This window comes from Chrysemys picta, chromosome 4 (genome assembly GCF_011386835.1).
Source record: "Chrysemys picta bellii isolate R12L10 chromosome 4, ASM1138683v2, whole genome shotgun sequence".
NCBI lineage: Eukaryota > Metazoa > Chordata > Testudines > Emydidae > Chrysemys > Chrysemys picta.
The window spans coordinates 36,365,109-36,379,948 of NC_088794.1; the positions used below are offsets into that span (position 1 = coordinate 36,365,109).

Below are 14,840 nucleotides of genomic sequence, written 5' to 3' on the forward strand. Positions count from 1 at the left end.
CTGTTATGCCCACTGGAGAGGCCGAGAGCAAATTAAAGATGACATTACATGATAATTGGAAAGGTGCAGGGGATGATTCAGGTGCATGTATTTGATTGGTCTGAAAGTGTTTTTTTTAAAACTAAGCTAGCATATGCCATGACTGCCTTTAATTTTATACACAGGGCCAGGTAAAAATATCTGATGAGAGGCAACTGGGCTGCAGTACTGCAGGACAGTGTATAGCTCTCCATTCCTCTTCTCCCTTGCATGGTATAATACAATTTGAACGGAGCAAAATGGGTAGAGTTCTTTTTAAATCCTGTGAGTGTCCATCCCAGAAGCCTCTATCCTAATCTAGGTGGAGCAGGGGAATATGTGGTCTTTGATGGCTACATCTTCACTGCAGAAAAGTGCTGTGCTGATGGGCAAATTACCATACTGGGTTTGGGGGGGCTAATAGAAGCTCATGCATTTTTAGGGATGTATTGCTATGTAAGAGTTGGGTGGAAAGGTGGGCTTCCCCTAAGCACTGACAATACATACAACTATGCCTCCATCAATATGAGCTAGACCCTCTAGGTTCCAAATGGGACCCCAAGAACATGAGCTTCTTCACCGCAAGACCCTGGTCACAGTGGGCCTTCATGGGCTTTGCTGAAGTGGGATCAGAACTCAGAAATCTATTCCTGAAAGAGATGCATCAGAGCCTGAATTAAAGTTGCCTCTGTTTCTAAAGGTTTTCTCCCGATTATGTGTTAGGATTATTCTTCTGGGTGGCCACTTCCTGGGTATGAGTCTGTGTCACAAACGGGCTTAAACTGAGGTCAGGGACTGGAGTGTTGTTCTGTCTCTCCTAAATTATGTAGAAGGTTCCCAGATACCAGTGTGGTAGGCAGATTACAAATGCATCTAAGAAGTATAGGTTAAGATGCTCATTTGATTGTGTTTTGCTTTACAGGTCGCCACATTATGCCTGCCCTGAAGTGATCCGGGTAAGTTAGCTTGTACTCTCAGCATTTGTATAAAAGCATGTCACTCGTTACATAGATGCAGGCAGGTACCCTCTACAGGAAGTGATCCCAAGGCAGTTAGCATTGCAAATGCTTAATGTAACTGTCATTTTCCTTCATGTGACAAGGCCCAAAAGCGAGTTACACCACTAGTATAAAGGTCATGAACATATGTCACTGTGAGAGCAGAGGTCATTCATAGTGGAACAGCTACTTCAGTCGCTTGACCAGCCAGAAGTACAATGGTTTTGTTTTCCATGTTATTTCCATCCAGTGGGCCTCCATGTCCCCTATGGAGTCCCTAAATATCCCCTCAAGCCAGATTGGACTGTCAGCACTGTTACTAGTTTGCTATTGAGCAATAGGAAGTACTCCCTTCTCCAACTCTTTCTTCTTCCCCTAAGGCTGGCTACTGTAGGCTCTGGTGGCCCAGGGCTCCAAAGACCAGGTTTCCCGCCTGTTGATGCACAGCAGTAATATGAAGCCAAGTGATTCAGAAAATCAATAGAAGAGAATTGCCAGAAAACATGACAAGTTAGCAAATAATATGACCCATTCCGAGCTCCATAAAGAGCTAACCAGGAGAGAAGCAGCTTCTTGATATCCTGAAGGCATCTCTGACATTTCTGATTAAGTGCTGACTCCTCAGTTCTTTTACTGCTCCGTGGCCATTCCCTCCCTTCCCCATATTGTAGGCTTTGCTCTCTCGCATCCCTCAGACAAGGACATAACACTGATTTTCACAAGAACCCATGAGCCGCTCTGGCCTGCTACTTAGGTAGCTCTCCAAGAAACAGCTTCTGGGATCAAAACTTCAGGTCTCCCACTCTCCCCTCCCCCATTATTCAAGGATGGCTAATTCTCTTACTAACCAGCATTCATGTAAACTTCTATCTCTGTTGCCCAGGGAGAAAAATACGATGGGAGGAAAGCGGATGTCTGGAGCTGTGGAGTCATTTTATTTGCATTATTAGTGGTGAGTCATCAGCCTTGCTACCTCCTTTAAACAGAAAAAAAACCCCACAATGCTGCTGTATTTCATGTTAAATCTACTGACATGGTGTAAGTCTCTCCTGGGTACCCTCTCTCTTTCTGTATCTCTCAGCTGCATCTTCTATCTCTCAGCATCTGTCCCAAAAGGGAATGCATGATAAATATTTCACTTCGACCTTGAAGGGCTGCCACCCTGTACAGCAGAGCAGAGGGGATTGTGGGAAAGCTGCTTCCCTATGTGCTCTTTGCTCTGTTATTGTGGGGCAGCACTTTAAGAACCTGATTCAAAACTCACTGAAGTCAGTTGGCCACAGAGGGATAGGATGGTCAGGGTTGCAACTTCAGGACAGGGAGGATCCTAGGCTGCCCTTCATAGGATCAGGAAAGTGGTTTGGTGTGGCGTATTTTTACATGTATATGCATCTTCATTCAAATAGTTTTGTCAGAAGTGAGTGAAATGTAACAGCTGTGGCTCATGCCAATTTTGAGCCTCTGTAAACTGCATTTGAGAATGTAGAATTGAGCCAAAAGTACCCTGTTTCAACTGGTTTCCACACAAATAATAATTCCTTTCCTGGCACCTAAAATATACTGTTTCGGAATTTGTCCCTGGCTCAGTGAAAGGCTCATGAGCTGCACAGAACTTGTTCTGAGTTACACAGATGGTATGAAACCCCAAAACCAGACAAACATTTTAACAGAACTTGAAATCAAGTGAGTTTTGCCTCTGTTCAGCTTTATACAGGAAATCTGGTTTGTACTCCCATAAACAAGAAGTAGGATGCCATAAGTGACAAGTAGGATAGACTTAATGTGTATGAAATTATTCGTCTTGTTTGTAATATGTCAAGTGATCATGTACAGTTACAAACAGCAAAGCTCCTTGCTCCATATTTTGTTGTCCTTGCACAGTTACTAGCCAGTTCTCTCTCAGGCAGACTTCTGTTGACATCCAATGGGAGTTTGCCTGAGTGAAGAATGGGAGGAATAGCTGAGTAAAGAGCTCATGATTTGACCTTTTGAAACAACAGGAAAAAGAGACCCAGAAAAGCTGCCTGGGAGTTATCAGCGTGAGTACTTCATTCTCACCAGGATGGATGCCCTTTGAGATTTTGTATCCCACAGACTCTGGAAAATGTCTTGGGTTGTTTCTAGGTATAAACCTGAGCCTTTAAAGCGGTTGAAACTAGCCGATCACTGATGCTCAGTGCCAAGCATCAAGTTAATTACATCAAGATAAACACCCACGAAAAGTCTTATGCCATAATAGCAATTGCTAGTAATTAGCAACCTTTAGTTGCTACGTCCAGGAAATGCTGCATTTTATCTTGAACTATATTACATTAGCCAAAGTACCTAACTCTCAATATTGATTTTGCTTTAAGTCCTGAATAGTTATGAGGAACTAGGTAACTGGAGGGATTGGTAATGAACAGGAGGCTTTTTGCTTCTAGGCCACTAGTATGAACAAACACAGATCGGTAATGACTAATGGTTGTTAGCATCAAATGGGCTTTTGGTGGCCTCTGTAAATAGATTTGTTGGTCTCGGTCTGTTATATACACTGTATTATCCTACACAAGCATTACATGCACTGAAGTAAATACAGTGTAAACACTGACATTTAGAGCCTGGCTGTAAGAATTGCTGAGAACCCGCAACTTGCATGGATTTTGATGGGACTCGAGGACACCGCACATCTACCAGGATCATGCCAGTAATTTTGGGGGGGAGAGATTCTCTGGTGGGCTTGTGATAAAACCATATCATAGTTTCATCCAGTGGACCTCGAGAACCTTCAAGCTCTTAAAGCATCCTAATTCAACCCTGGGGCACACGGGAAAGAATTCTGGAATAATGTTAATGTCCCAAACAAACTCCTGGTTGATGACCCCAGAAAAGAATTTACAGCTTTTAACCTACCCTAGAAACAATAGTCTATATTGAATCATTTCAGAACATCGCATGGCAGATGTTATCATCTCTTACCTCTCTGGAAGATGAGAGATAATGAACAATGTGATGGTGGTCACCAGTTGCAATCTGTGAACCATATTGTAAATCAGTGCCCACTTTGATTGTTTGCTGATGGCATTTTGGACTTGTGCCAAGCCACTTCCAAAGCCACACATTGACTCACTAATCTGAACTTGGTTACTTGAATGTTGCCGATCACCTCTCTGCTACTAAATGTTGAGTTGAATTTAAGTGGATCCCCGAGTCTTAAGAATTTGCCTGAGAAGGCAACATCATATTTTGCATTATGTTTTAGTCTCTTGTTCATTTTCCAATTTAAAAAAGTTTAATATAAAAAAGCTACATCCAAGGTTCCGTTTCCATGTTGGAAAAAGTAAAGCAATGCTAAGGAATTATCAACAGGTGAAGAAAGTGTGCTTCACTTCTTATAATGGTATAGTGACTTTCTTAATGTCATCCTTTTCTTTTCTTTTCATCAAATTGCTCAACTTCTCACCTTTTGCCCTCTCCCATTCCTCTTTTCTCCTCTCTCCCACCCACAATTCCTCCCTCATGTCCCTGCAGGGTGCCCTGCCATTTGACGACGACAACTTGCGGCAGCTGTTGGAGAAGGTGAAGCGGGGTGTGTTCCACATGCCACATTTCATCCCTCCGGACTGTCAGAACCTCTTGCGGGGGATGATTGAAGTGGACGCCTCGAAACGTCTCACGGTAAGAGGGTATTCACTGCAAATCATGTGATCGGTATGTTTTCAGGACTTTCTATCTATGTTTCTGTGTGTGGGATTCCCCCACATCCTCTCTCCCTATATGTATTGTTGCACAATTAAAGTAATTCTCCACAGTGCAGCTGCCCAAAGGCTCCTATCCCTGAACCATGGATGAAGGGAGTGAATATGGGTTTGGGGAAGAAGCACACTTCCTTCTCTTGCAAATCATGAGGGCATTTTAGATTTGTATTGTTACTCTGCTTTGATTTTCCTTTGTATGAAATGTGTGTGCATTTACAATAAAACTCCCCTGCTGATGGCATGATGGCACTGCCAAGTAGTTGGTGTATTTTGGAATCAGCCTTGGTATTCTGGCTTCTCAGCTTAGCAGACTGTGGGTTTGTCATAGAAGTGATGTACTATTAGAGGGCTAGGACTGCCCTTTCACCCCTTCCTGGTGTGGGATCAGCATCTCTTGCACTTCTGGGTGAAGCAATGGTTCATGCATTGTAGGCTCCTGAATCTCAGGGTGCACTGCATTGTATCCTGGGTGCATTATAGTGTCCTCTGGCAGCCTGCATACCGGGTTCTTGGAACCATATCTTCTAGAGTCCTTATGCTTTGTTTGGTAGGCTGTGGTACCCTGTGCCCTGGGCACATCATGTTGAGCCGTCTGGGATTCTGTACCCAAGGTGAGTTCCACCAATTCCTCGGAGACCTTACCCCCTGAATGCGCTGGAACGATTATGTCCGTCACTGATACCAGGTTAATGTTTTGGGGTATTTTGAAAATTTAGCAATAAAAATAATTTTGAAGAGCAAGATTGCCTGATATTCAGTGGAGGTTTCTGGCTCTGTGGGTATCTTGGCCTTTATAAATCACGTTGTCAGTCCCCAGTGATGATTTTATACAGATTTACTAAACTCGCAGATTCTGAGTGGGAGTATGTATAAAGAAATGCAAATTTAAAACTCCTCCTGGTTCTTCATTCTGCTAAAATATTTATAAATAAACTCTCCTCCGATCAGTGCCTGGCGCCTCTGCAGAGACTGCTAACAGCAGAATCAGTCTGCACCGGCTGCGATGATGGGTTTGGGAAGCAGACACCTGTCTGCTAGGAAGTAACTGAACTCCTCCTACCTCCAAACTCACTTTATAATACTACCTGACAGCTGCACTGTGGGCTTTGAGTTTCACTCCTTACCAAACCAGGTCATGTTCTATTCGCTGAGCCAGAGGTGAAAGGCTTTGTATATTCTTACTCATATCCTCCCTGAGCCATCCTGCCCCTACAAATGAGTAAAGCAGGTCAAAAAATTTTCAAACAAAAATGTTCATTTTTTGAAAACAGACCATTTTTCTAAAAAAAAAGGCTAACAAATTGTCAATATTTTTCATTTTGTGTGTGAATTTCTTACCTTTTTTCTATATTTTAATTGAAAACATTATCAAAATGGTAATCAGACCTATCCATTTACTGAAGATTTGGTTTTCAATAAAAATCTGGGGCAAAACGGCGGGGAGGGGAAATTGGAGTTTTTTAATAGAAAAATGACTTGGTTAACCCATTCAAACAAAAACAAAATGAAAATAGAGAATTTTTTTACAAAAATAGGCATTTTTCAGCTGCATAAGGCCCTGATCCTGCACCATTAAAGTCAATGGGAGCTTTGGCATAGAGAGGAAGGATGGCTCAGTGGGTTACAGTACTAGCCCGGGACTTGGCTTCAATTCCCTAGTCTTCCAGAGACTTCCTGTATTGCCTTGGGCAAGTCACTTAGTCTCTCTGTGCCTCAGTTTTCTATCTGTAAAATGGGGATAACAGTACTTCTTTACTTCACAGGGGTGTTGTGAGGATAAATACATTAAAGATAAGGCACTCAGATACTAAGGTAATGTAAATACCTGAGATAGATGACATGCTATTAATTTAGGGATTGATCTATCTAGTGTGCTTTTGCATACAAAGATTACTAGCTTGTTTAGAAGTCCTCCACTTTCCTTATAAAGGAAATATTTGATAATTGGTTCTTCAATCTACCAGAGAAAGATATAACAAAATCTAATGGCTGCAAGTTGAAGCTAGACAAATTGAGACTGGAAATAAGGTGTAAATTTTCACCAGTGAGGGTAATTAACCATTGGAACACCTTACCAAAGGTCATGGTGGATTCTCCATCACTTACAATTTTAAAATCAAGATTGGATGTTTTTTCTGAAAGTGATGTTCTAGGAATTGTTTGGGGGAAGTTCTCTGTTCTGAGTTATACAGGAGGTCAGGCTAGATGGTCACAATGCTCCCTTCTGGGCTGGGAATCTATGAAAAGGTCCTGGTTCCAGTGAACTGATGGTGATGAACCAGGTATCAGACACTAGACCCTGTTCAGTGTGTCAGGGCTTTAGGTTCACCTTTGAACCAAGCTCATTTTATAGGGCTGTCTCTAAATTTTTGGCATTATTTAATGCAGCAAAGCACATGCGATAAAGGAGGAAAAACGCTTAAGTCATTCTGGAGTGACTCACTCCTCATCCTGATCAAACACCAACGCTATTATTTTCATTTTTCCATAGGAAAAAGCAAACAGGTCTGATGTATGATATCTTGAGGACAGGGAATAAGAATGTGAAATGAATTTATTCAAGCGATAAAAGCTGCCGGTGGGGATGGACACAACGCAGAGCTATTCTTTATTGGCCACAATCTGTATTTTCATTATTTTGGGAGCTCTCAATTTGCTGTCTCCACTGCCTGCTGATGGCACACTTGTCTTTCCATTGTGTTAGCATCTTCCTCACTTAGCCATGTAAAAGGGATCTGTTTGTTTATTGCACTAGGGCTAGGATGTGAAATTCATTCTAAGGAGAGAGCTGGATTCCATGTTAGTTGTGGTCCATGGAGCAACGTATAAATGTAGGACTACATGCTACCCCCAATCCACAGCAGATCTCCCACTCATGCCAATGGGAGATTTGCACAAAGATCAAGGGTAGAATATGGCTGGTACGTAGTAACAAAGTTTGAAGCTATTACTATTATTTATAATTTGTTCAGTACCTTAATGTCATATTCACCATCGCTCATTCGGAAAATATGGTCACCCACAGGAGCGCAACCATTTTTGCCCTTTTTACTCCTCCTCTCTCTGTTTTGCTCCTTCTCCCTTATCTTCTATCTCACTTCTTTTCTTACCAATGCAGTTTCCTTCCTTACAGCAATTCCCACTTCACACAGGGCTTCACACTCCCCATTCCATCTACTAAAATGATCAACAACAAAAGAGTTAATGTTGACATTTAAACTACCATCATTGGGCTGTAGCGCCAACATCCCATTAGGATTAACAGAGGGTGGGGCAGTTCACACCTTTGAGATTTAGGAAGATATCACTGCCTCTGTTTACACACCCTTCATTTTTGGAAACCATGAGAGCTAGGGTGAAAAAATGTTATTAAAGCATATATTTTGCAGAATTTGTATATGTCCTGTCATGCAGCCAGCAAAATATATCAAATGTGCACATGTCTGACGCTTCTACACTAGGGAGCTCACTTGGCTTGCCATGAAGGATGCTTGTATTCATTGCACTAGAGCAGTGGTCTCCAACCTTTTTACGCACAAAATCACTTTTTGAATGTAAGATCAACCCAGGATCTACCTCGCCCCTTCCCAGAGGCCCCGCCTCACTCACTCCATGCTCCCCTCCCTCCGTCGCTCACTCTCCCCCACCCTCACTCACTTTCACCCGGCGTGGGCAGGGGGTTGGGGTGCAGGATGGGGTGCAGGCTCTGGGCTGGGGCTGAGGGGTTCGGAGTGTGGGAGGGGGCTCCGGGCTGAGCCTGGGGCAGAGGGTTGGGGTGCAGGAGTGAGGGGTGCAAGATCTGGGCGGGAGTTTGGGTCCAGGCGTCATATGGTCACACTGCACCTAATCTCATAGAATCCACTGGACATTTCATGAGTTTTACTTTTTATTAGTGTTGTTTGTGGTTTATAGATCCAAAATCCTTCAGGGATTGTCACAAATCAATGTAACATTCTCAACTGTGGGGTGTGCATTTGCTGAGCCTGGGGCTAGGGGTTGAGGTGCAGGAGTGAGGGGTGCAAGCTGTGGGCAGGAGTCTGGTGCAGGAGGGGGTTTCGGGCTGGTGCAGGGGAATTGGGTGCAGGAGGGGGTGCGGCGTCTGGGAGGGAGCTCTGGGCTGGGGGTTGAGGTGCAGGAGGGGGTTTAAGGTGCAAGTTCCGGCTGTGAGGCACTTACCACAGGCGGCTCCCGATCGGCGGCGCAGTGGGTCTCATGCAGGCTGCCTGCCTGCCGTGACCCCATGTCGCTCCTGGAAGCGGCTGTCTGCTGGCACTTCTCTGCATGCGACCCCTGGGGGGAAGGGGCAGCCGGTCTCCGTGCGCTGCCCGCGCCTATAAGCGCTGCCCCCACAGTTCCCATTGGCTGGTTCCCCGCCAATGGGAGCTGCAGGGACGGTGCTGGGTGTGGGGGCAGCGCGTGAAACCACCTCACCCCTCCCTGCCTTCCCCCAGGGGGCTGCACGCAGAGACATGCCAGCAGACAGCTGCTTCTGGGAGCGGCATGTGGCCATGGCAGGCAGGCAGCCTGCCTGAGCCCGCTGCACCACTGGACTTTTAGCAGCTCGGAGATCGCGATCGATTGGCTGAGGCTCCAGGATCAGTGACCACTGTTATAGATGGTCTTCTAGTTAAGTCATTGGGAAAGTCACTTTAATTTCTCTCTGCCTCAGATCCCCATCTGCAAAGTGGGGGAATAATGATATTCCCTTTGTCTGTCTTGTTTGTTTAGACTGCAAGCTTTTCAGGGCAGGGACTGACTGTGTGTGTATGTACAGCACCTGGCACAGGAGGGTCCTGACCTTAGTCAGAATATCTCGGGCTTCCCTCTGCCTTCAGTTTAAGTTCTGTTTGTCCACGAAAACCCATATTTTAACGTGATACAACAGACTAATGCTTGGACATAAAGCTCTTTTTGAATATAGAAGGGGCCTGGTAAATGAATTGGCCTATTAAAAGGGCCAATTTATGGCACATCGAGGTTTGAAACTTTGCCTCCTTTGTTGCCGGGGCACATTGGGAACTCTTGCACTAGCGCAAATTAGAGATGGGCCAAACCTGCAGCCCCCATCCCAAAATCCACAAACTTTGGGAGAGTTCAGATTTGCATCAGAACTTTGCAGCTCTGGCCTGTCACCGACGCTAAGGCAGTTGATGTGCTGAGCCACTGCCTCTCATTGGTTCCTTCTGTCTGTATCCTGCTGTTGTCTCGTGTCTTGTACCTAGACTGTAAGCTCTTAGGGAGGACCATCTTTTTGTTCTGTGTTTGTACAGTGCCTAGCCCGGGGGGTCCTGATCCTTGACTGGGGCTTCTAGGCGCTACTGCAGTACAAATAATCAGAATAATTAATTATGATGGTGCATTTTTCTGTAAAGCTTTGGTATTGGGAAATCCCCTCCCCCTTCCCAAGGCCACCATTCAAGCATGAGGAAGCCTCCACTGGCTCTGTGAAGGTAGAGGTTGGTTTTATTGTTTTCGAGATGGCTTCTTGTGGCAAGTGCCTGCAGTGGAGAAAAGATATGGGGACAGAGCATTTTTACAGCCTTCATATAATGGCATTCCATTCGGGGAAACCCCTGTGAGAACAGTGAGAAGATCCCTGAGGGAAGAGCTGTTAAATGCCTTTGTCACTTAAATGCATTTAAACATTGTGTTTAAATGATGGCAGAAGGAGTGAAATTAACTCTCACTGTGGCTCAGCCTCCCCTACACTGCATCCTAAAAAGCCTACAGTCTTCTCCTTGTCAAAACCAATCGCCCTCCCATAACCCCTCCTGTCACTTTAATGCAGACGAAAAGCAAGAAAGCATTAATTAATTATCTTTAAAAAAAAACAAAACGGAAAATGTTGGCGTCAGCAAGCACACTTGTATGGTATCATAATAACAATTCAATGCAAATCAGAATAGTGATTGTTTTTGTAAAGCACTTTTCATACTTGGGGTATCCCAAAGTGCTTTACAATAATTATTTCAATATGGGTAGCGCTGCAGTTGCGTGGGCAAACAGCAGCCATTGTGCAATCAGTGAGAGCTCTCATACAGCTTTGGACCTGTTTTTATGGCAAATGCAAAGTGCTATGGGATCTTTACCTTAAATTGGAATGGCCATCAGAGCAGACATCTGTTTAATGTCTCATCTGAAGGTCCTGTTACTGGAACATGAACTTGTGACCCCCTCTGACTGGGAAACTGAAGTGCTGTTGCCTGAGCCATATTGACACTTCTGCTTATCACAGCCACACAAGGACAACCTGACACAGAGAGACCAAAAGGACTGTAAAAGAAATAGGCATGAAAGAGACTTGAATGTATCTTAGCCACATCACCTGCCCTCCATCCAAAATCATTAATAGCTACCCCCTCCCTGGGGTGTATATTATGTACTGGTGGCATATATGCATCCTGTGGGGGTCTCTCCCTGTGAAATGGCAGCTGTTGCAACAACATAAAGGAGACCTGTACAACAGCCCTTTAACAGGGCCTTCTATAAGTATACATGGTGATTGGCCACGTTAAATCCCTGGTGTGGAGCTCTGGGAGGGAAATAGGAAAGAGGGAAGGTGTACAAACTGGACTGTCTTTTTTATTCTGTGTTTGTACAGCTCTAGCACAGAGGGGTCCTGGATCAGTTCTGCAGCTTCTAGGCACTACTGTAATACTAACCGTAAAAATTAATGAATACATACTGCTGTCTTCTAGAGCATGGGTTCTCCTGGCTGAGACCCATGGTCTGGAACATGGTGGTGTGCGTGAATTAATTAATTCAAGGGGGCAGCTCGCAAATAGGTATCAGGATGTCATGACCCTGCCCTTACCAAAGGCTAAATGGGAGAGGATTTTTGGTAAAGGGGCCGTGGAAAAGGTTAAAAGCCACTACTGTTAAGTCCACATCACCGACTCCAACCTAACAGGAGGAACAAACATGATTCTCCTCCCTCTTTGAGCCCAAACACCTGAGCTCCAGTGATTGAAAAGCTCCTGGTGATAAGTGGAGGCAGACACACCTACTCTTCTCACTGTCACACAGGCATGGCTGCTGCTTCTGCTCTGTGGTGGTAAAAGGGAGGATGGGGAATCCAGTTGGAACCTTTTGTGTGATGGTGGTATTAGCTGGTTAGAAGCAGCAGGCTTAACCCTTTCTTTCTCAGTTCTAAAGAAGGTCATTCATCTCCCTTAGCTACCCTTCCACCCTCCCGACAACTGCATTTCTTTCTTGTCCTTGGATTCTAGGCAAACCCCTGTCACACTTAACAAACCCTCTCATACAGAGTCAGCCTGTGCTCTGCTGGGCTTTCCAGGGCGAGGAGCCATTGTTATATAACATACAAAAACCTCGGTTTCCTCTTTCTCTCTGTCAGTCTCCTTCTCTCTGTCTCCAAGCATCTGTCTGTCTGTCTCTCTCTCTCTTTGGCTTGCCAGTTCTCATTAGCTTGGAAATGAAGTGGAAAGTAATAAGGGCAGGACAGCTGTCTCCGTTCTTGCTGACCAGTTTAATGGGCCTCTGATTTCATCTTACAGACATTATGTGAGCTTCCTTCCAACTCTCCCCTGCCTCTCACTGGTACACTGCTGAAGCCCGTGTGTGTGCACTGTACACTCATGCGCACACACAGACACCCACATACAAAGGTTCCTCGTGTGGTACAAACTCTTGGCATCTGCAAATGGTCTTTTCCTGCTAGGATGCTGCTGCAGACACACAGGCTTAGATTTGCTGTAGGGGTATATCTGAGCAGGGCTTGTTCTCTCTGTTGATTAGGGAGAAGAGTTCAGCAGGAGTTTCTTTTGGAAGAGTGACTTTTTCCTGTGCTCTGGAAAAATGTTGCCACCACAACACAGCCCCTGGAGCCTGCCTTCTGTAGGCAGACATCCCTAGTGTCAAACTTTGGTAACTGGCCAGTCCTCCACTGTATTTATCATTGTCTGTCCAGCACCACAGTCATAGCAACCACTGTCTCACCATTCCCTTGGATGTAGCATGTAGTGAAGGGTCCCTGACTGGCGTGGGAATGGGTTGCAGGACCCAAGGTCAGCAGAGGAGATTGGGGTCTGGAAGACTTGTGCTGGGGCACTAAATTATATTACCATAAACTCACTCCTCTTTGTCTTGATGAAGCTGTTATAATGAACATGTGGCCCACCTGGAGTGCGCCTTGGTGGAAATCAAGCTGCACAAATCTCACTTTACTTACCTTTGTGAACATATCTCCTGTCTCAAAGAAAAAACAAATCCTATAAGAAAATAGGCTGGAGTTTGGAGTGGCAGCACCATCCTGTAGGCAGGCGTATGTCAATAGCAGGTTTTGACTGACTTCAATTGGATTATGCGCCTCTTAGCTTATTTTTCAGAACACTTGCCTGTGAACCCTAGCGGAAGCTGGGTTCTACACCCTGCCTGTGGATCAGTCATTATGGCCTGTGCACCTCCCTACATTTCAGGAGATACATTATGGCCTCCCTGTGACTGTGTCTATATCTATTGAAAAAAATAAACTTTATACCAGTGCCTGGTGATTCCTGCTCCTTTGTTCTTGGTGCCCCGAGTGACAGGTCCGTTTGGAATGGGGCAGATGAACCAGCAGATGCTTTGTATGCAGTGTAAAACTCCCGTCATTTGGGTGCATTAAGATAATTGCACCAGGGCATCACAACTGAGATTCTTACTTCCGGACTCTAAGGAGGGTGACCTAAGCCCAGCTACGGGCAACCCTCATATTTGGTTGCTTTATGCAGTTTTCCTGTTTTTTGCTTTTTTGCTTTTTTTTTTGCTGTACTAACTCCTTGTTTTCTCTTTCTTTGTAGCTAGAACACATTCAGAAACACATATGGTATATGTAAGTAACATTTTTAAAAATCTTATTTACTGTCTTCAATATTGTTGCTGTTGCAGGGAGCTGGTAATCTAGAAATCTGTGAAATGGATAGACTTGGATGACATGAAAACAGCTTCCATACAGGCATGGGCCAGGAGGTGAAAGAAGGAACATCCAGTGAAGATGAAGTTTTAGCCTATGCAGTGAATACAGTCTCCTCTGTGTAGATTCAGGCTAGGGACTCTCGTATACAGGAAAAACCTATGTGGCAATGGTTTGAAATAGGCCCTATTTAACTGTGTGCCACTTTCCATACCAACATATTGCTGTTTTTTTTCTGAATGTACTATGCCTGAGAGGGTAATTCCTGGGTGAACAGCAAGGGACTAGCAGACACACTTACCTGGATACCCAAGTAACTGCAGGGAATCCCTAGCAAAATCTTAGTAAAACCCTCTTGACAGGCAGACTTTCATGGGTTCCTCTCTGGCATTTGTGGCTTTTCTCCAAATAGGGGGAATAATGAGAAACATTATTAGAAAATAAGTTTTTGTAAACAATCACCTACTTCGTAGGCCTTCTTCCCCCTTCTTTACAGTAAATTAAGAGGCTGGCTCATGACCTCATAACCTGCTGATGAGTGATAGTTCCATGGCTTGACTGACAGCAGCAGCCTCACGCCGTGGAAAAAGAAATCTATAAAAAAAGGCGATTCCCTTCTGATGATTTGAGAGCATGGAAGACTGCTGGCTTTTTAAAGTGACCTTGCATTTTTGTGTAACTCTAACAGTCCTTCGTGAAACACTGATAAATAGGACTTTTGCTTTATACTGATGATATCCCAGTAAGACTAAAAATAATCCTTTGCAAGTGATAAACAAGAAGGTGGTGCTTTGAAACACACCTCTGGGTGGTCAGCACATCTGGAAGTTCCCTGCGTGTATGCTGTAGAAAGCCTGGTCTCGATAGCCTTGCCACCACTGCTTACGAGATGTTTTGTAGGATGCTGTTGTTCCTGTCAGTCATTTTATTTTTTAAGCCTTTCATCTGGGGACAGCCTATTAATGATTTTTCCTATGATTTTATTGTATGGGCATTATTCATGCACTGGGCTCAGTTGACTTCCATGGGAGTTGAGGATGTTCAGCAATCTGCAGGATCACATGTTTTGTTGCTAGCTGGCCTGAACTGATGTAGCACTGTGTCCGCAGCTTTTTCAAGCTCTCTGGAGTTGTCAGTTGACATGATGCTTTTTAATATCCAGGAAGATTTGGG

At 44.5% G+C, this 14,840-nt stretch overlaps 1 protein-coding gene across 14 annotated transcripts in view; it reads left to right on the top strand.

The window, feature by feature from the left end:
* Positions 1–14,840, top strand: part of BRSK2 (BR serine/threonine kinase 2) — a 441,793-nt gene that overhangs the window by 357,334 nt on the left and 69,619 nt on the right. For all 14 annotated transcript variants that reach the window (XM_005307786.4, XM_005307784.4, XM_008164498.2 and 11 more), the window contains exons 6-9: positions 941–974; positions 1,900–1,968; positions 4,527–4,673; positions 13,555–13,586. In XM_005307786.4, coding sequence (XP_005307843.1) covers positions 941–974; positions 1,900–1,968; positions 4,527–4,673; positions 13,555–13,586 — 282 coding nt within the window. The remainder of the gene's footprint in view (positions 1–940; positions 975–1,899; positions 1,969–4,526; positions 4,674–13,554; positions 13,587–14,840) is intronic.